Source organism: Poecilia latipinna, unplaced genomic scaffold (assembly GCF_001443285.1).
Source record: "Poecilia latipinna isolate Pla-1442-1.1 unplaced genomic scaffold, P_latipinna-1.0 Scaffold1612, whole genome shotgun sequence".
Classification (NCBI taxonomy): Eukaryota; Metazoa; Chordata; class Actinopteri; order Cyprinodontiformes; family Poeciliidae; genus Poecilia; species Poecilia latipinna.
The window spans coordinates 1-22,060 of NW_015114228.1; the positions used below are offsets into that span (position 1 = coordinate 1).

Consider the following 22,060-nt stretch of genomic DNA (forward strand, 5'->3'; position numbering starts at 1 on the left):
ATTTTGCATTTAAGAAATAAAAAAATCTTTGTAAATGTTCTTCTTAAAACTCAAGTAGCATTTTAGCTTCACTTTGTTCAAAATCTGTTAAATCCCCTATTAAGCACCTTTTGCTGTCTGATTATTTAATCCAAAAAACGATCAACAGATCATAAATACACTGTATTGATGAGCTGAGCAGAACAAAGGGATGAAATTTTCATGTAAAAGTATTTTTTTTTTTTTTTTTTTATTTTTTTAGTTGCAAATGCACCAAACAATGGTATGTTTCGATTTAGGCATTTTTTCTTATTTAAATAGCTGAATTTTGTTTCTAAAGCATGATAAATTCAACAAGTTTACTTTTAATTCTTTTAAATTTATTTTTCTAAAATCTTGAAATGCTCTTGGGAGCTGCATCTAAATGCATTTCGAATTGTCTAAAATAAGCCCAAGTGGTTAAATGTGCCATTTTTCCAATTAGAATAATTGATTACTAAGGTAATCTTTAGCTGCAGCTCTAGTTTGGATGTTTCTCTTCAGCAGGTGAGCTGATTGGAAACATGGATGGAGCTAAACATTGACTCCTTCCAGCAGGACGACAGCCTGAGATCTAGAGCTACTATGGTAGCCTTAGTTTAGGTTTATATCAGGTTTATAAATGAACTTTCAGCCTCTTTGCTGTGACGATCTCGCCGGGTTCTAGTAAAACGTGTGTCGACACGGTGGAGATCGTACAGAGATGCAGATTCTGGTGAAACATTCTTGAATGATAGAGTTTGAGGGCGAGTTGCAGCTGGTCTCAGGCATTTTGTTCCTGATTTTTCTGCGTTGAGTTGATGGGAAACTTTGATGGAAATTTGTTCTTTTGCACTTCATCATTAAACTAATATTGATCCGGTTTTAAAAAATGACCCTCTAGTTGGATTAGGTTTGATTCTCCAAACGTTTGACCTAATTCACATTTTTCTGCTGATTCACTTCAGAGTTGGATGATATGACTTAAAAATCTTTTTTTTTTTTAAATCCATATTACATCAGATTTCAATTGTTTTGCAGGTTTTATTTCTTTCCAAAAAGATTACAAATGACACTTTACCAAAAGTGTTTTTTATTTCAATCATCCCTTCTGTTAATAAGACCAGGATACTGCAAGAATATAACAAAGTTGCATTTTACTAGAACAAAATATCAAAAAGTTATTCAAGATCTTGTGTAACCATTTTTCTTCTAAAACAATTCTTTGCACAATTGTTTCAAAATCCTGATACTTTGATGTTGTGTTAAAAAATAGTGTTTCTATTAATAATCATTGTTTGTAAAACTGATAACTACACAAAATACTCAACAATCCTAATTTTTAGCTGTTTGGAGTTCTCATTAAATTACTTTATTCTCTGAATATTACAACTTTATTCTTGTAAAAAATAAAAATCTTAGCTTGACCCTTCTTCAAAAACAAAACAAACAAAAAAATCATGTTAATCTCTTGTTTCTACAACCTGAAAGTTTGTTAGCAGAAATTAGGATTAAGTTTTTGTTTCAGAAATGATTTGGTGTACTTTCACTCCAAAAACACAAAATCTTACTAATTATTTTTGTCTACTTTTCGGTGCAAATATCTTAGCTTTGTTTTATTTCAAGTGTACTAACTCACAACCAACTTTTCAGCAAAGATGCAGCGACTCGATTTGAGTCAATAATTCCTTAATCTTGATGAAAATGTGCCATTTCTGCTGGCAGATTATTTCATTTATATGGAGAGATTTTCCCGTCTTCCAAATGAAATAATCTGCCAATAAGACTAGAACTTTTTCATCAACATTAACAAATGTACTTGAATCGAGCTGCTATAGCTTTGCTGAAAAGTTACTTGTAAGTTAGTTTTGCCTTATTTTACATCTACTAAGGTATTTGCATCAGAAACTAGACAAAATAACTTGGTAATATTTTGTGTTTTTGCAGTCTTGGAGTTAAATACGTAAATCAGATGATGCAAAACAAAGTGATTTGATTGAAGTGGATGTTTTGTTGCTCTCTGCAGGTTGTGGAGCCTCTTCCATCCTCTGTGTCTGGTGGAAATCTGAGTGTTTTAAAGAAACGTTGGGAGCAGCAGCAGCAGCCGTCCACGTCCCAGAGCCCCAGCAGCTCATTGCTGCTCACCAAACCCGCGTCCCGTTTCCAGACCCAAAAGAAGGTCCTGAGATCTGCAGGATCCTCTCTGGAGGTTCACCCCGAGAACAGAATCGACCCGTTGACGGAGGAAGCCGAAGACCTGATGGAGATGGAGGCGAAGCCCGGCAGAGAGGTGGAGGAGGAGGCCGCAGCAGCTGAGACGTCCGACATCGAGAAGCCCAGCGTTCCCATCAACAGCCTGAAGATGATGTTTGAGAGAGGAGACGCCCCTGACGAGGCGAGTCACTTTCCCTCAAAAGTGAATCTGAGTGCGCAGTGAGGCTGACGTGAGCGCGCATAACCAAAAGGTGACCTATTGTGGTCAAAACATTTTAGTAATTTTTTGGACAAAATTATTCTCAGATAATCAGATTTTAATCTGGTCAGTTTACATTTGCACTTATATAGTGGCGTGCAACTATACAGTATGCGTTTGAAAAGCAAAAGTAGAGCCTGCTGCACAACCAACAAGATGCAGCAAGTGGTTTCTGGATAGTAAGTCAAAAACGCGCTCGTCTTTTCCAGCAGCCATTGTACAGAACAGATGGCAGGAAAACCAGCTGACCAAATGTGCTGGAGCTCAGCTTTGGTTGCTAGGTAATGGCGCAGTGCCTTCTGATTTGTGACGTTTTATTCAGAAGGTTTTTGAAATGGCTCTCTTTCCCCAACATAAAAAACATTAACTTCTTGCCAAAAACTTCAGTGTTTTTTATTTAAGTATTTGGGCTGGTTTTAGAAGCAGTGGAGACCAAAATAGAAGCTCAAGAAATGTGGTTAAGTATACAAATGTTTACTTTTTGAATTTCAGGTAGTATTTCAACTTTTCTTGAGCAACTACGTGACGTATAAAATATTTTAGTTTTACGTTTGAATTTAAGAGACCCACTTAAAACAGTTCAGGTCCCACACGCTTTAAAAACAAATGCTGCACCACTGATTCAACCCAAAACGGATCAAAACTTTCTTTTAGTCAGAGCAACATCTTACAGATGATGTAATGCTTCATCCGGCTTTCAAACCGGATGTACAAGAGTTGACAGGAAGCGATCTAAAAAGTGAGTCGAGAAGCTACCGCTTCACGTTTTCCTGAAGCTAAAAATACATTTCAACTTATTGAAGAATCACTTTTTTTTTTTGTCAGAGGTCTAGTCTTTCCGGTGTGTTCATACTTTCGGTCACATGGTGCAGCCTCGCTGCATGCCCCTCTGCTTGAACACACACACCCTGACTCAGCTGACAGCCAGCATCTCAGGCCGACTCCTGCTTCATACTCCCTCAGGCCGCTAATTGTTGTTTGTTGAGCATAAAAAGGAGGAATTTACCATCCGATCATGTGTTTTCTTTAAGGCATTGCAAAATGTTATTGCATTAGATGTGAAAACGTGGTGCAACGCTGGTGGTTTGTCTAACTTCTGCAGCCGGTCGGTGGTCGCTCAAATAAAGTCTTAACTAATCAGATAAATTATGCATGATCTTTAATTTATATGCCAAGTCTTTTCTGGACGTTTTCCTTTAGCTAAATTGTCTTTTAGGTGTATTATAGCTGCAGGTTACATGGTTTTCTGAACTGGAGAGTCTGCAAAGTTTTAGTTAATGGTGCAATTTATAGCTAACCCAACTTGGTTTGAGATATTTGTGTTTTTTTTCCCCTCTAAAGCTTAACTTGTTGAAACCTTTTATGTCACCTGTCAGTTGTGAGCGTTTCCACTGCAGGGTCCAAAGCCAGGCTGATTCAGTAGATGGCAGAAGGTTTGGAAACGGATTTTTCCTTACAGGCATCAGCAGAATGTGACTCAAATACAGGGAATTAAGCCAGGTTAGCCTTAATGTCTAGTTGTTTTATAGCAGTTATGGTTTAAAAAGAAAGTACTGTCCCTCCAAACTGTAGAAACGTGAAACTGGAATGTTTTCTAAATAATTTTCAGTGTTTTTTGTTAGAAAATAAAAAGCTATGGCTACAGAAATGACTTTAACCCTCGACTCTAACACAGTGATTAGTCTTTACTATCTTAGGTAGTCACTCCAAATCAGTGGTAGGACCTGTTGGTTGAGCTAACACTAAAGAACTAAACGTAAAGCGCGATACGTTAGAAACATTGTACGTAGCTAAAGCGTTAGCACCCACCATGTATCGATAACTCGTGTTTCGTCCTCAAACGGGTCAAACTTACAACTGTGCGTTTCAGGAAGTGATTCTTTGGAACAGATTTCGGTTTTATAGTGTGTATTGCCAACTATCAATTTTGCATGCAGCACAATAGTAGATTTTAATCTGGAAATGGAACAGTCTTCACCTTCTTCAAAAATAAAAGCATGACTCTAAACCTCTTGAATAATTTTTAAGTCAATAACAAAAACCTTTCGAGTTAAAGGCAGCCAGGAAAATTGTCACTTTAGAATTAGAGCAACAAATAAAACTTTTCAGTTTTAATTAAAAAAAACTTTACACATTTTGTCAACAATTTTGGCCCTAATGGATTAGAGTATATGCAGATGATACTTTAGTTTGGTCATAATTTTCTCTTCCGTCTCCTGACTCCTGTTTTTACTCTCCACATCCCACCAAACTCCCACGAAGGCTTCTGAAACATTAGCTGGGAACACGCTGCGGGGTCTGGGGGGCTTTTTGCGAAATGTCTCTTTTGGACTCCATGATCCAGATCAGCGTGTGCGATCGACACAATGGCCTCCACTGTATGACCGAACCCCTCTGCCGCTTTGTTGAGCTTCAGAGGGTGGATGATGTAATGCTGCAGGCTCATGACTGCAGACAGCTGATCTGTTGCCTCTTCAGACCATCTTCCTCCCCCTCCAAAGGCCAGAAAAGCCCCTCCTCCTCCTCTTCCTCATCATCAATCACCCCTGAGCTTCTCTCCCTCCTCGTCAATCTAAACCCTGTTTTTTCTCTGGCCGTCCCTCCCTTCTGGTGCTGCTTTTGGTAGCACCGGAAACTTTTCTTTTCCATCTGGTCTTGTTGAATCAACCCATCGGATGGCTATGAGAGCATATTGGGGCTAGGAAGGAATACTTAAATTACAAGAATAAAGATGCAATATTATGTGGAAAGTCAAATATTGCAAGAAAATGATGGCAAATTAAGTTGTATTACCAGAACAGTCATATTATTGGAGTAAAATCATATAAAAAGTAAAAATAATACAGATGTGATGAGAGTTGTAATATTAAAAATAGTCACATTACTAATGTAGTCATGTTATGTCGTAATGCTACAAAAATAGTTATATTGCAAGAGTAGTCGTAATACTGAGAAACTCGACACGAAAAGTCGTAATTTTACTGAAATGGTACGATAATACGAGAAACTGGATATGAAAATAGTTGTATTACAAGACAATAATTAAATTTCTCTTTGGGATCAATAAAATATTTTACAACTTTCTTCTGGTCACATTGTTTATTCTGCTAATAAAACAACTTTATTCTCGTAATTTAAAACAAACATCTTAATTTGGCTCCCGTCAAACCAGGCTGCAGAATAAGTTTGTTTGGTTATTTTAATATTTCCAGTTCTGCATTAAATCAGTGAAGTCGTCTTCACCGTGTTCCAGTTTAATTCCAGTCCCTCTGATTTAGTTTGAGTTTCCCAGCAGTTTTAATCCTCCCACTGGAAATTGTGCAATTTGGCTTCAAACAAACTGAACACGCCGGAACAATGAAGCTCGACGTTGAGAAGCGCAACTTCTCTGCAAAATCAGAAACCAGCGAAGATTAAACATTTTTCTGGATTTTGAGTCACTGACGACCTCTACAAGGAGGGAAAACCACAAAAAAGGCTTCGCTGAAGAAGCTTGTTGATGTCTAAGAATATAAAAAAAAAAGTTGAGTGGAAGGAAAAAGTGTGGTAGGGAAAGATAACCGCAGCCTTGAGAGGATTGTTCTGCAAAATCCATTCAGGAATTTTAGTTGTCATAGTTGTAACTTCTGAGTTGTACCATTTTATGTCCAGAAGATTGATGTAACAGTGTTTTTTTGTTTTATAACTCTGCTTTAAGCATCTCTGCGTTTTCTCCTGACCTGTCTGCTTTGTTTTGTTTTCATGATGCTCTTTGTTCGCCAACAAACCTCAGAAAAACAGCTGGGATTAACCAGGACATAAACTGCAGACTAATTAGACTTCTGAAGGAATCAGAACGGAGGAGGACGAATAAAAACGCATCAAGCGCCGTTTGAGTTTATTCTTAAAAACTGAAAACTATCATTTTTCCTTCTAAGTTGTCATTTTGTTTTGATTTATAATATAAAATCCAAAAAGTACAAACTTTTGTACTTTTTTTTTTAAAGTGAGAGGAAACATTTTAAAAACTATTTACCCGTTTGTTTTTTAAAGCACCAAATCCTTTTTATATTTTGGATTGTCAGATTCATCTTTTACCAAAATGTGACAACTTCATTAAAATATTGTCTAATTTGTACATTACTGAAAAGATAAAAGCAAAAGTCTTAAATGTGCTCTCAATTTGACATTTTTGGCATGAATGACAGAACATCCCAATATTTTTAAATAAAATAAATTTTGGTAAGATTTTGTTTTCGCAGCATGTGAAACTAGAACTTTTTCATCAATATCCAACACTTGTCGACTTAAATAAGCTCCTATTTCTTGCTGAAAAGTTAAGTTTTTGTCACCTTTAAAGTGCTCAGATATTTTGCACTAGAAGCTACATTGAGGTTTTGTTTTTGCAGTTTGGTTAAATCAACTCATTTGATCCTGGATTTTGCAGTGAAGATCTTGTAATCATTTTTGGAGCATTTGGCTTGTTTGGATCCAGACTCTTCATCTTCCTCCTCTTATGTAAACATCCCTCACTCGCCCCTCTCTCTCTCCACATGGAGTCGGCAGACGCTCTGAAATTAATTGACCCTCCTCCCTCCCTCACAGACCCCGTCTCCTCCCCTCCATTATTCCGAGTCGCACCCCGTACCAGCTGCTCCTCCTGTCCCACATCACTCCCCGCAGTCTGATTCCCTCTAAAGCCGGTTTCATTTTAATAGCGCCACCTCAGCCACTCCCTCCTTTTGAACACCTGCTCCCCCCGTCGCCTCTTCCTCCTGGTCCGACGCAGACCCTAACCCACATCTCCATCAGAGCCTCAGCGACCCGCTTCCTCCTCGCCGCTTTACCTCCTGCTTTGTCTGCGCCAAAGGTAGCTACTGTTTCTGTCTCAGGTTCATGATTTCCTTTCTGTAAAGTTCCTCTGTTGGACTTTATCGATTGGGTTTTTTATCTGGGAGCATTGCTGCGTCTGCAGACTGAACTGTCCTCTTTGTTGTGGTTCGGCTCGGAGTAAACTGTGTGTTTATGGGAGGCGGGGAGCGGTCTGTCCGTCCGTCCGTCCGTCTGTCTGTAGCAGAGCTTTAATGGGGTTCAGATTAGCATCGGATCCTTTGTCTGGCCGGTGCTGCTTGTTTACACTGACACCCCCCGTGTGTTTATGCATGCAAACCATCATCAGACCCCCGCTGTCGGCCCAGCAGAGCTCCACCCGGGCCTCTGGAGTTGGTCCATTGTTCTGGTGCTGTCTTCAGTTTAATACCTGCTTTAGATCTGTTGTTCTTAGGTAATTTTAAATACAAAGCCAAAGAAAACAACGACTTACTGGACCATTGTAGGTTGAAAAGGAGTCAATTTCCACCAAAAAACAAAAAAATTTTCTACAAAGAAAACGAGGAAATCTGACCTCCAAAAGACGACAATGTTCTAGAAAAAAAAAAAAAACGGATTAAAATACTTTTTGGGGAAAAACACGTATGCATTTCAAATCTTATTTTTTAACTCCAAAATGTTAAGATTAATTTCAGAAATTTTATGGGGGAAAAACTTGGAAATTTCAGAGTTTTGAAAAGTCAGAGCTTTGTAAATTGCTGACTCTTGAAACAGAAATTTTTACAATAATCTCTGAAACTTTCTAGAAAGGATGGAAATTTGACCTCCAAAAGTCAATAATTGCCCAGAAAAAATCAGATTAATCTAAAACATTTTCTAGAAAAACTTGAAAATTTTCAAAAGTCGAAATCTTTGAAAATTGACTTTTGAAACGGAAATATTGAGATTAATCTCAGCAATGTGTAAAAAAAAATATCTGAGCTCAAAATTGATAATTTGCTATAAAAAAATGAAATTTTCTTTTTTTTTTCAGAATTTGAGTTTGAAAATCAAATATTTACTTTTCCTTGTTTTTTTTCTCTTTGATTTCTAAAATGAATCTCAAAATTTGAGATTCTTTCTGGCAAATTTCTGTTTCAGGCTCAAGTCTTTTCTCTTATGGAAAATTTCTGAGAATCAAAATATTAGACTTTTTTTTCTATCTCTTATGTCGTAGTATTTGATGCAGCAGACACAAAATGTTAAATTTAAATATTTTTTTGTTAGAATACTTTTTATTTTTCTCGTTGTATTGGGGAAAAACAGTCGGTCCTTTTGAGACGAGAAAACACATTTTCAAAATGGCCGCTAATCAAATAATCGTTAATCAACCAAGAAGATCAATCCACTTTAGATTAACTCATCAATAACTTTCTTCCCTTCCTGCTGAAGGTTTTATAAAGACATAATGTTTATAAATGTATTTTAAAATCAAACCATTTACTGAAGTGAAGATGCGACTCTGAAGCTCTTCACGTTGTTGGTCATCATTCGAAACCCGACTGATTCTTCCCTGCTGACCTTTTGACCCGACCTCGTCAACCTAACCATCAATCGGACCGACGACGTCCTGAAACCGAAACCATTTGTTCTCTTTTCACTGTCGAAGTTTTACTGCCAACAGCAGAGAGTCGAAGACGAGCAACATGCTGCTCTGCTCCAGACAAGTTGACGCTCATCTGACTTTGATTATGCAAGACGTACTTTCACCTCCAGCTCATCCATTCCTTCCAGCCCGACACGCCGCGGCCTGCAGACGCCCGCAGCGAGCAGCTCAGGTGTGCAAACCAGAGGCTGGAATGGAGATCAGACGCACAACGTTGGCTTCAGAGGTCAGGGGTCAATCCTCCTGAGCGAGAGTTGGACATGTGATGCTTGTAGACGGAGGATGAGACGCCGGTTTGCTCTGTTGTGTAATCTGAGCAGCAGCGTTGGAGGGAGGCCAGCTTGAGCACCTCGGAGCGCTTAGTCTCACCACATTAACCATTTCCTTTTTATTAGCAGACCGCTGCATGCTCAGCTCTGCTTGTTGGGTGCACGCCTCAGAGACGTGCCGGTTTTTTCCATTAAGTTGCACAATAAAAGCGTTTTAATTCATGCAAATCGAAGTCGGAGCGCGAGGAAATGAAGAGAATGTGCTGTGAAACTGTGACCGCATATATGTGTTTAAGTCTGACCACACAAATTTGCTGCAAAAACAAAATCTTACCAAGTATTTTTGGTCTAGTTCCAGGTGCAAATATCTTAATACACTTGAAAAAAGACAAAAGTAACTTACAGGCAACTTTTCTGCAATAAATAGGAGTTTGTTTTAAATCGATAATTGCTTAATATTGATGAAAAGTACTAGCTATAAATGAAATAATCTGCTAGATTGTTAATCAACGATATTTTCCCCACTTAACTGATTCTTCAATATTGATGAAAATGTTCTAGACTCAAAACTAGCTTTTATTTCTTGGTGATAAGGTACTTTTTAGTTTTGGCTTATTTTATGTGCACTAATATTTGCTCTCAGCAGACCAAAAAGATTTCCCTTCTGCTGTGAATGTTTGAGACTTAAACACACCACAAATTATTGTTTGCTGAAATGTATGTGTGCGCTCACGTCGGTCTCACTGCAACTGATTTGCAGTGAACTTTGGGGTTGAACTAAAATAAAAAATAGTTTAATTTGGGTTATTTGGGTCCATCTCTGGACAGATGGGGCGTCTGTGTCTCTGAGCTCTTAAGGGGATTAAAGCGGCTTGGTTTGAACTGGGCCGGCAAACACTTGACCTCACCTTTGTTGTTCTCGGCTCATCTTTTGCTTTTTTTTTTCCTCGTCTAATTCTGAATCAATCCGCCTGGAAGGGCAGACGGAGCCACTTCCCGTCTCTTTGCTCAACTGACTGAAACATGTGAGCGCCAAACGGCTGCCGTCACCGCTCCACTCGCCGTCTAACGTCTAACACAATCCTGTTTTGTTGTTTCAGGGATCCAAAGAGCAGACGAGTCGAGGAAACGCCGGCGCCTCCAACATGGACCAGCTGCTAGGAGGTACATGAATAATTATTTTTAATCATCATTATAGCTGGAAATTTAACTTAAGAATTACGTTTACCTGCATTTCTTTAAGAAAATCCCAGAGCACCTAAAAGTAAAAGCTGGAGAACTGGAGCAGAGCTTTTTTTTTTTTTACTCCTGTAAAATGAATCTTTGCACCTCCATTACTCTTTTCACTTTGCTGCACTCACCTGTGGAGCTGAAACTGAAAACTAAATGAGCTGAAACTAAATATCTTTGTGTTTTTTCAGCAAATGACATTAATCTTTTGGGTCTGTATACTCCATTTAATGATTAATCGATTAAGGAATTAGTTGAAGATTTTCAATAACGGATTAATCACGACCAGCAGGGCTATTCAGCAAATAGCCTGTCTTCAGTTCCGTTTATTCCAGTCGACGATTAATCCAGCTAATCGATTAATCATGAACTGGAGAACGCAACTTTTCAGAACATTTTCAGCTCCACTGGCCGTGATGAATCTGTTATTGAAATGATCAACTAATTTAAAATTGGCTAACTATTTTGATGATCGATTAATCACGGCTAACACGATTAATCGCTCCAGACCTAGTTTCTGTTGAACTCTTTCCAGGACATTTTTATGTGCCTGCAGTGGTCCAGTGAAATCTTCTCTTGAAGTTCTGAACGCTGTAGAACTTTTTGGGAAACCTGTGCTCTCCTCACTTCCTTCGGATGGATTACATCCTTCCCTAAATTCAGAAGGGGGGTCAGAGGTGACAAATGGTGCTCTGTTATCAGCAGATTGCTTAAAAGTGGACAGGAAACGGCCCAAAATCCTGCTTTCCTCTACAACTGCTGACCTTGTGTTCCTGTTGGTGCTGCACTCGGTCTGAACTGGGAGGAAAAACAATATCATAACCTTGTTTTTATCTTGAGCAACATTCCTGACAGGATCTGAACCGGGGGGGAAAGAGCAGATAATGCAGAGCTGAATATGTGATGTTTTCCATGCCTGACAGGGAGAAGCTGGAATGTGGATAAAACTGGACATGTCCAAGTGGTCTTAATGTGTTGTTAATGTTTTATTCCTGTGCTTCCCCAGATGGAAGTCTGGCTGAATCCACTCCTCTCCGTGACAGGATGGCCCTCTACAAAGCTGCCATCTCCAAACAGGATGTGAGTTTGCATATTTATCCTGCTGGTGCCTCCAAAAACTACTGGCTTGTTGAGGAGAAAAATTTAATAATGATAAACAATGGTATTAAAAAAAAACCAGTTGAAACTGATTGGGGATTAAGCGATAATTATAAGGATTAAATGATTCACACATTTCGGATGGTTAAATGCTACTTATTAGTGTATTGTGAGAAATTATTATGAATGAATATTACATCCAACCAGTCCTGAATTATTACTACTAGAGCTTTGTGACAATTGTTCCAATATGTTGAGCATGTAAAACAAATTATTAGAATGAACTAAACATAAACCAGATTTTTATTTTTTGGCAATTACTAGCTGGAAGGTTAGCCACGAGCTAGCTGATCTAAGGGAGAGTTAGCTACAAGCTAACTGAGGTGAGGGAAAGTTAGCCTGAGCTAGCTGAATTGATGGCGAGTTAGCCATACGATACCTAGGCTAAGGGGGAGTTAGCCACGAGCTAGCTGAGCTAAGGGGGGAGTTAGCTCAGTCTTTTTATTCTGATTTTAAAAAATGTTCAAAAATGTTTGCCAGACAATCTTAAAAAACTCATACAGTGCAGTCACATTTTGAGTCATTTGTAGCTGAAAGAACTGAGTTTAATTAGAAAACAAGTTTTTTGGCGTTGCTTTACATCTTAAACACAGTGTACATGAAGAGGTGTGGAAACTGTGTAAAATTCACCTTTTTTTTTTTTCCTGTTATCTGAACCTCCTCTCACCTCTTGTTTTCCTCTCAGAGCGATCACCTGGACGGGTTTGGTGGGAAACAGAAGGAGAACGTCCCTCCATGTTCTCTGGAAATGGTGAGATTTCAATCTTTCCTTCACGCTTTAGCTTCTCGCTACACTGCAAAAACATAAAATCTAAGCCAAGTATTTTTGCGCAGTTTCTATCTTCATACGTTTTAAAATAAAGCAAAACTAACTTACAAGTAACTTTCCAGCAAGAAGTAGGATTGTTTATAAATAATTACTTAATATGTAACATTGGAAAAATGTGTTATAAGTGAAACAAGCTGCCAGCAGAAAAAGTACTTTTTCATAAATTTTAATGACTTAAACTCCCACATATTGCTGAAAAGTTACTTCAGTCAATCTTGTTTGTTTGTGTAGCACGTCAGCAGTGAGGCAGTTCAAAGTGCTTTACATCTTAAAAACACAAAATCAACAATTGAAACATTAAATTTTTCCATGTGCTGTCATTTAAACATCAAAATGTTAGTTTTCAAAAGTTTGCTTTGTCTTATTTTAAGTGTACTAAGATGTACTTGGTAAGATTTTATGTTTTTGCAGTGCAGCTTCACTGTCAGTGGATGTTTTCTTCGTTAAAGTCGCCTGTCTGAACAAGTCGGTTGTGATATTTATATTTTATTTTATTTTTCAGAGTCCTGATTCTGAGCAAAACGGCAGGAGAGCCTTTACCCCAGAAAGCAATGGTAATCCCCCTTTGTTCTGAAACTGTTGTGAAATCTTAAACCCTCTGAGTGTGAAAATCACGCCCCCTGGTGGTCATTTTGACATATCTTATTGGTAAACTGTGTCTCCCCTCAGGCTCTGGTCCAGGGACTCCGTCCTCCGGTCACAAAGACTCTCCTCACTCAAAACCCCCCAAGGTGAGTCCACTCAGGGAACGTCAGGCTCATAAATTCAACATGAAAGAAGCCAATCAAATCAAAATGGCCGCCGACTGGATGTTTTCTGTCTGCAGAGCTTCCACCTGCCTGTGAGGGAGACCTGCGTGTCGTGTCAGAAGACGGTTTATCCTCTGGAGAGGCTGGTGGCCAACAAGGACGTGTACCACAGCTCCTGCTTCCGCTGTTCGCACTGCAACACCAAGCTGAGGTGAGGACTGATGGATGAGAAGGTTTTCTGTAATTTATGACGCAGTTAAGAGTGTTATAATCTAGAAAACTCAGATCTAAAAGAAGCTGCCACATTCGGACCTACAGGTAGGGTTTGTAGGGTAAAACTACACCTGATGTACTCCGTTCAACTGGGAACCAAAATGGCAACATGTTACATTTCCACTTGGCATTGTGTCAAACCTGTTCCCCTCCTTGCCTGTGGGGGCGCTGCACCAACGACCACTGAAGGAAATGACACAAAAACGAAGATATTGAGGGCAACTTAAAAGTTGGAGTGGCTCAAAATCTGAGTTGTCTTCTCACAAACGTTCAGCTTTTTGATCTAAGAAATTTTTTTGTTTATTCTGGAAAATATGAGATCTCAATTTCCAAATTTTTTTTTTTTAAAAAAATTTTTTTTTTTTTTTTTTTTTTTTTTTTAACAGAATTTCAGAGTTTTGAAAATTTGACAGATTAATCTCAGAAATTTCCAAATTGCTTCATCTCACAAATTTTAGACTTTTGGAGCTCTGAAATTTCTTTTTTTTTTTTTTCCCCCCCTCAAATTTTTGGGATTAACTTCAAATTTTTCTTGCCAATTTGCAACCTATCAAACTCAAATGTTCTTTTTTTGGCCTAGGAAATTTCTGAGACAAATCTCTGAATTTGAGGGTTTTTTTCTAGAACATTTTTGACTAATCAAACTCAGATTTTCTTGTTCCGAATTTTTCTAGAAAAAACAAGAACATTTTTGAGTTTGAAAAGTAAAATTTCTCAGAAGTAACACATTTTAAGATAATACCAAAATTTAAGAGAAAAAAAATTCTGAACTCCAAACGTTGAAAATTTGCACGATAAAAACCCAGAAATTTTGAGGTTCAGCTTAGACATTTTCTAGAAAAAAGGGACATTTCTGAGTCTGAAAGGTTGAAAATTAGAAAGAGAAGCACTCAAATTGAGATTAATCCCAAAAATTTGAGGAAAAAAGGAGAAATTTCTGAATTTCAAATGTTGAAAATTGGCAAGAGAAAAGCCCAGAAGTTTTGAGATTAACTTCAGAAATTTACAAGTTTTTCCAACTTCTCACACTCTGAAATTTTCTAGAAAAAACAAGATGATTTCAGATGATTCAAAATTTGGTGGACTGCATAGTTTTTGCATTGTGGTAGGAGTCAATGAAATATCTTAAATATTTATTTTCTTTGATTTTTGTCTCTTTTCTGCCAGTTTGGTGAACTACGCCTCTCTGCACAACAACATCTACTGCAAGCCTCACTTCTGCCAGCTGTTCAAGGCCAAAGGAAACTACGACGAGGGCTTCGGCCACCGGCCGCACAAGGAGCTCTGGGAGAGCAAAGGCGAGGCGGACGAGGCCACCGACCGGTCCAGCCCCGGGACCAAGCCGAAGGCGCAGAGCCCGCCATCGGACCAGTCCAGCCCCAGCGTGGAGGACTCCCCGCTGGCCAAGGTTCTGGTTCTGACCGCCACCATGGAGGCTTTGGGCCAGGCGTCGCCTGAGAAGACGGACAAACCCGCAGAAACGCGCCGCCTCAAGATCTCCTGGCCTCCCAAAACGGAGCCAGAGGAGGCGCCGGGCCGCAGCGAGGCCGTCGCCGACACCACCGCCTTGAAGCCGATCAAAGCAAAATGGCCGCCGGAGGAGGAGGGAAAAGAGGAAGAGGAGAACCGAGGTTCTCCTTCGCTGCTGCAGAGCTCCTCCCTGAAGGAGCGCAGCGCTGCGTTCTCACATGGCGACCGCAGCCGGAGTCCCGCCGCCGCTGAGGACAGCCCTGAAGACAGCTGCGTGGACGTCCAGAGCAGCTCCGGCGAGGAGATGAAGAGCGACGCAGTGGAGGAGGAGGAGGAGGAAGAGGAGCCACAGAAGATGGCCGAGGAGGAAGTGATGGCCGTCTCCTCCCCCGAAGAGGAGGTGGAGGCCAGCCGGTCATCTCAGGACGTGGGATTCTGGGACAGCGACGAAGTCGAGGAGAAGGGGGAGGAAGAGGAGGCGCTGAGCGTGGAGGAGATGATCAAGAGGAACAGGTACTACGGCGAAGAGGAGGATGAGGAGGAGGACGTCTAAAGTGATTTCTTCTTCTTCTTCTACTCGTCATGTGCCTCGCTGAACAGTCTGAACCACTTCCATCTGAGATATTCGTCTCGTTTTAAAACATTTTTTCAAATCTGGTGAATCATTTTAAAATTTTTGGGACGATTTGTTTCGATTTCCCTAAAATGTTCAGTAATTTGCTTGAAGCGCGCTGCAAAAACAAAATATTACCACGAGTTTTTGGTCTTGTTTCAAATGCACGTCTCGGTATACTTGAAATAAAACTAACTCGGTAACTTTTCACCAAGATAGAGGAGCTTATTTTAAGTCAATCATTCCTAAAATAGCAGATTTTACTTTTGACATTTTTTACACGTTATAAGAGGAACTTGTAGTCTTTCATCAATATTAAGGAATTATTTACTTAAAACAACCTCGTATCTTCCTTAACAGTTACCTTTATGTTTTTTATTTCAAATATACAGACATTTTTTCCTTAGAAATTAGACCAAAAACACTTTAAAGATTTTATGTTTTTGCAGTGCGTCGGCTCTTATTGTGGCAGGTTGGTCGGCTTCTCAGACTCAGCTTTCTGAATTAGTCTTCATCTTTTATCACTTTGAATCTTTTTGTTTCTATTTTTAAAGATTTATAACTGGATGTAGCAATGATGGTTTGTTTTTTTAATCCGGGGGAGAAAATCTCCAACTGTTGCTGTTTAAATAAATTGTTATATACAAAGTCTTTGTGTCCGAGTTCTGATTAAAATGTCAAAACTTTCACAAATTGCAACTTTAATTTGGCTGAACTTGAGTATTTTGGACAGTTTTGCTCATGAATGCTTAACATTTTTTTCTCTGGAGATAAAAGGCAGCAAGCTCTGTGACTGCAGATGAGAATATATTTTTATTTTTGAAAAACAAATTATGTAACTTTAAATAAACCTCTGGACGGGTTTTAATTCTTTACTGACAGTCGTTCAGCGCCCTCTGGTGTTCAAACCATGCACTTACAGATGCATAAGTTTATTTCATTCTTAATCAGTTAATTCATTGTTCAAAATAAACCTAGTTTTTCTAAAATAAATTTTAATACAAGGATTATGATGTGAAGAACTCCTGACTTGTTCACAAAAAGTATGTTTTCTCTAAAAGAAGCTGTTTTAATAGAAAGTACGATGGAAAGAAAAAAGTACACAAGCAGCCTTGGTTGTCTTGGAAGAGATTCCTGAAAATCCAAAATTCATTTTTTCAGGAACTGAGAATATAGATGAATAGTGATGAAGTTAAAGCAAGTCGAGGTCTGTGAGCCAAATCTGGCCCGCCATAAGTTTTTATGTGGCCCTCTAAGCTAAATACCTTTAAATACTTTGAAGATGGAAAAACAAAATATACATTGAACTTTTTAAATGAACTGTGATTTTTGATTCTTTACTGACATGTGAAGTGTAAAAATATTAAACATTTTATTTTAATATTTTAAACACTTTAGAAATATTCAGCCAATATATTTTTTTTATAAATATTAAATATATATTTCCAATGAAAAATATATTTAAATGTTTAATAAAAAAACCTCTTAATATTTTATCAATCAAATCAAAGGCATTTTTATTGGTATTCTGTCAAATTACATCAGTGTAATAACACCGATTAACAGTTTAATAGTTTATCAATATTTTCTGCTACAATTGGCTGAAAAAGATTTTTGCTCTAGATATGATCTGAAATAAAATGAGTTCGACACTCTTGTTATAATGTTCATGTTCCCAACCAATCAGAAGCAGGACCAATAATAATAAAAAAGCTGTTCATATTTGTCCTTCCTAATTGATTTGTCTGTTCTTTGTGTTTTTCTTTAACTTCTCTGCTCAGATTCTTTTCAGTCTTTTTCACAGCACAGTTCTGTTACAGTTATTTTGTTATCCTAAAAATAAATTCTACTGACAATTTCTTAGCTGAGAAGAATTAAAAAACTGAGTTAAGTCCTAATGAGCAAAGTAGTTTTTCAAAAAGATATAAAGAATGGCAGCTATATCTTAGCTGACCACTAGATGTCAGTAGTTGCAAAAATTGATGCTTTAATTCTGAAAGCATCAAATTTAGATGAATAAAATCTGAGTTCAGTGCAGGTCAGTTATATGAATATTTGGTTTGGTCCATATTGTAGAAAAACTGCAGAAATATGCAGTGAAAATAGGAAAAATAATATTTTAAAGGTCCAATATTCACTAAAGAACTAACCAAAGTCATTCCACATGTTAACCCGTACATCTATTTAACCAGTGTTGTTCATAAAATATATTAAGAAAAGTTACATTTTAGGTGCAAAAATCATTGTATGATTTATAATTTCTTGAGCTGTATTTGTTTATGGACAGAACTTCAATAAATCCTCGGCATCATCATCATCATCATAATACAGCTTTAATTAGTCACACATATTAAATATTCCCCTTTCTGGCCTCATCATTAACAATAAAATGGGGCAGAAACAGTTAATCCATTTGATGTGCATATACTAAAGTTGTCCTAAAGTTTTAGAGACTCTGCTTTTTTAACAACTTAACAGTTTTCAAATTGAGGTGCGGGGGCCATTTGAGGCCCCTGGATTGATTTTTAGGGCCTCCCAACCTCAATTCAAGAATAAATTAGGACAAAATTACAACTTTTAAATAAAAATCTACTTACTAAAATGTTTGCCGAGACACAAAGTGATCATCTTGTTTCTTTCTGTTGTCATGGTAACCAGGACCACCTCTACTCCTTGACTTGTACTCTAAAGCACATCTTGGTGCAGCCAAATCTGCTTTTAATTGCTGCTAAATACAGCAAAGCGTTTCCAGATCAAGTCTGACACAGATCCTGTTTTTATTGCTGAGAACAGCCAACAACTTTTTTTCAGTTTTCTTTAATCGAGCTGCTGGACGCCTTTCACATAATAATAAAACAAAAATTATCCTGTTTTTTCATGCCTGGTTTTATTGTTCAATAGTGTAAAAAAAAAAAAAAACATTTTTGGTGATTTTAGTTTTTAGAAATGATTCTTTTGGTCACCACTGCTTCAGAGGAACCAATAAAAAACAAAGACAAAGATGCAAATTATTTTAAATAACCAGGTTTGAGCACAAAAAAGAGAAAACAAATACATTGTTAACATTAATAAAACATTTATTGATCATGTGAATCAGGATATCATAGTGCAATTGAACAAGGCAGAACTTTACAACAGGAACGACTGCATTTGGAAAAATTAAAATCATGTTTGGCTCCAATCTAAGCGACATTTTCTTTTATTTCCAGTTTTTATTTGGTCAGAACAAAACCTGACTAATTTAAGCTGAGTTTATTCTATTTTTAAAGAAAATGAAAACATAACAGCGAGAAACCAAGATGCCAGCAGATGTGATTTCAAAATTATGCTGTGCAGAAGTTTTACGTCACGTTTTACAAAAGTATTCACACCCCATGAACGTTTTGCACGTTTCGTCACGTTGCAACCAGAAAAATAAATGTTTTTTTATTGGGATTTTATGGGATAAACCAACACAAAGTGGTGCGTAACTGCAAAGTGGAAGAAAAAGGAACCTTGGTTGTCATATTTCTTGTAACATTTAATCTGAAAAGTGTGGCATGCATTTGTGTTTGCGCTTCTATTTTTTTGTTCCATGTTGACATTTTTTTCCCTAAATTTCCCTTTAATAAATGTGGTTGCCTTATTTTCTGTTTAGAATTAGAAATACAAATCTCACAATGTTGTTGAACGTGGGGGAATCCGGAGCACCCGGAGTGAACCCACACCTACACAGGGAGACATTTTCCACCGTGCAGTCCTGTCTTTTTAATATTAAAATGTCCAATTAACAACAGCAGCTCTTTTTCCAATTCCCACCAATCACCCAAAACACACGTGGCCCTACCCCCCTTTTAAATCTAATCTACTGGGGACATAAGCTGATCTCTACGCCGTTTGGACTTAACGTCTATCTTTGAATTGGCGCAGACATGATGGAGTTAAAGCCTCTTTGATTCGCCTCCACAGTGAAATCTTCTTCCTGGGGCTCTCTTCTTGTTCAGAGACATTATTCTGTTCAGCTGACTCTTTAGCTGCTTGAGTCTGTGATTCCTTAGGTGTTTAATTACATCTTTAATGTAGCCTTTATCTGTGGAGAGGACGTTCTCTGTTCTTCCATTAGACCACTTTCCCCTTCTGTGGAAACTACAGGAACCTCACCTGTTACATCTTCTGAAACTTTACAAGGTATTGTCTCTATTTGCTCTGAAAGTTTCTGGAGGATCTCTGGTATTATTCCTAAATCGGTTTTTGGTGTCTTAGTGTTTTTCTCATCCTGCTGGTCCCCATTTTGTTGTATTTCAGGGATCATTTTGTCTTCAATTGCCTGCTGTGGTTTACCAATCACTGTTTCGTTTTTATGAATCTCGATTATGATGGTGGCTGTCTGATCCCTGACTATTTCCGACATTCAAACTTCTTCTTGTTCAATGTTTTCTACAGAAACGTTATCATTATTGGCTGTTTCCCATTCAGAGGCAGCTTTCAATGCTGCCTTTCTCTTGTTCTTATGCTTATATTTCTTTGATGACCTTTTCTTCACTTCATGATCCCCATTTTGTTGCCTTTCGGAGATCATTACCTCTTCTGAGATTTTCTGGGGGCTAGAGATCATTGTTTCAGTCATATGAATGTTATTTTTAACTGCAGCTGTCTGATCCCCAACTGTTTCTGGTACAGAAGCTTCTTGTCACTGTTTTTTCCAGAAACTTTATCCTTGTTGAGGTTTTCCAATTCAGAGGCATATTTCATTGCTGCCTGTCTCTTGATCCTCCATTTAGATTTCCTCAGTGGCTTTTTCATATCTTGCTGGTCCCCATTTGGTTGGTTTCCAGAGACGGCTTCTTCCTCAGTGATCTGCTGTACTTTAGCGATCACTGTTTCTTTTGTATGAATCTTGTCTTTGATGGTGGCTGTCTGATCCCCAAATGTTTCTGGCACTGAAACTTCTTGGTCACCGTTTCTTCCAGAAACGTTTTCTTCATTGAGGGTCTCCAGCTCACAAGCAGCTTTTGTTCCTGCCTTCCTCTGGTTCTTACGTTTATATTTCTTTGATGGCTTTTTCTCATCTTGATGGTCCCCATTTTGTTGTGTTGTGGAGACCGTTTACCGATTACCATTTCATTTGAGTGAATCTCATCTTTGATGGTAGCTGTCTGATCTACAACTATTTCTGGTGCTGAAATGTCTTGTTCTTCACTGTTTGGTTCAGAAACCTTTTCTTTACTGAGGGTTTCCAATTCAATCGTTCGATGGACTGGTTTTAACAGATAGCTGGCTTCCTGTACATCCATCTCTGTTGTACTGAAGCAGATCGATAACGGAGCGGTCTTGTGAATCTGTCTGAATTTGAACAGAAACCATTGAATTCTTGCTTTGGTGTCTCTCTGAGAGTCCTTTCCTCATCAGATCTTTCTGCTGTCTAAGTTTAGCATTTAGTTTACGATTTATAGTGAACATCTCCTCAAGCTGTTTCATTAAGTATTTCTGAACTTTGATATATTCCAATGCACACTCCTTAAATTTGGCAAGACATGTACACTTTGCTTGACTTGTCTTTTCAGAAGAGTGGGGCAAATTCTGAATTTCACTGAAACACTCTCCTTGAACATTTTCTGGTGTGTGATTAACAGGAACCTCAGTTAAATTATCTGTTTGGATGTTGTCCTTGGGCTTACCTGGAGATGGATGTTTCTCCTCTTTGATCCAGAGTCCCTCTTGGTGACTATCTGTGTTGAAGAAATCACAGTGTTCTTGGAATAACATGGCTTTGAAACGTTTTGGGTTTCAATAAAACTTACATCTATCTGAGGTTCTAACTTGGGGAGAACTTTCCAAAATGTCTTCCTTCCGCTGCTGGGCAAAGCTGCCTGATAACTATGTTTTTCAGGCAGAGGACTGCTATCAATGTCACTATTTTCAGTAAGAAACGTAAGATCTATGCAAGCGTCTGACTTGGGGAAAGATTTCCATAGCAGTGGCTTCTTCTTGATGCGCTTAGTCTTTGATGTCTGTTTCTCCCCTTTTTGATCCACTTTCTGTTGTGGTTTGGAGATGGATTTCTTTTCGGTGACCAGCTGTTTTGTAGAAATCACAAGTTCCTCTTTGCAAATCTCCTTCTTTAAGGAATCTTCCAGATTACCTTCTGGCAGAAAAATGTCTTGCTTATTAACATTTTCAGCACAAGACTTAAAGGACTTCTCTGCTATATCGATTGTTTCCTGCAGTCCGGAGATCGATGCTTTTTCGGTAACTGGTGAAACATCTTCCGTTCCAGTACCTTCAGCTGAAATCATCAGATAAGCAGGGGCATGCTTCTATAACCAGACTTGAAACGGTATCTTTTTCTTTTTGTTTCGCCTCGTTGTTGGTGGCTGTTCCTCAGACTTGGAGGGCTGTTCCTTCTCTGCTTTATCGATTGTCTCCTGCACTCTTGCGGTGACTCTTCTTCACTGACCAGTGAATTGTTCTGTTTTTCAATGTTTTAGATTTGCATGTTGGTTCTGATCTGAATGTTTTGAACCGCAAACAGGGACGCTGTTTGATTTTCTTCATGGTATCAGAGT

The 22,060-nt window shown here is 38.4% G+C and overlaps 1 protein-coding gene across 2 annotated transcripts; it reads left to right on the forward strand.

The window, feature by feature from the left end:
• The first annotated feature begins 1,959 nt into the window (after positions 1–1,959).
• On the forward strand, positions 1,960–16,164 carry lima1a (LIM domain and actin binding 1a). Of its 2 annotated transcripts, XM_015059209.1 has the most exons (9): positions 1,960–2,392; positions 10,294–10,357; positions 11,430–11,503; positions 12,267–12,332; positions 12,913–12,964; positions 13,080–13,141; positions 13,237–13,370; positions 14,600–15,239; positions 15,273–16,164. In XM_015059209.1, the coding sequence occupies exons 1-9, from the start codon at positions 2,003–2,005 to the stop codon at positions 15,453–15,455; spliced, it is 1,665 nt and encodes a 554-aa protein (XP_014914695.1). In that variant the 5' UTR covers positions 1,960–2,002; the 3' UTR covers positions 15,456–16,164. The 2 variants fall into 2 exon arrangements, with proteins under 2 accessions (XP_014914695.1, XP_014914694.1); XM_015059208.1 differs by having other exon boundaries at positions 1,961–2,392; positions 14,600–16,164.
• Positions 16,165–22,060: the final 5,896 nt, after the last annotated feature.

Coding starts and splice junctions, on each gene's coding strand:
- lima1a (XM_015059208.1), top strand. CDS start 2,003: ATGTTTTGTTGCTCTCTGCAGGTTGTGGAGCCTCTTCCATCCTCTGTG. Junction 11,504..12,266: donor CTGCCATCTCCAAACAGGAT/GTGAGTTTGCAT, acceptor TTTTCCTCTCAG/AGCGATCACCTGGACGGGTT. Junction 13,371..14,599: donor CACTGCAACACCAAGCTGAG/GTGAGGACTGAT, acceptor CTTTTCTGCCAG/TTTGGTGAACTACGCCTCTC.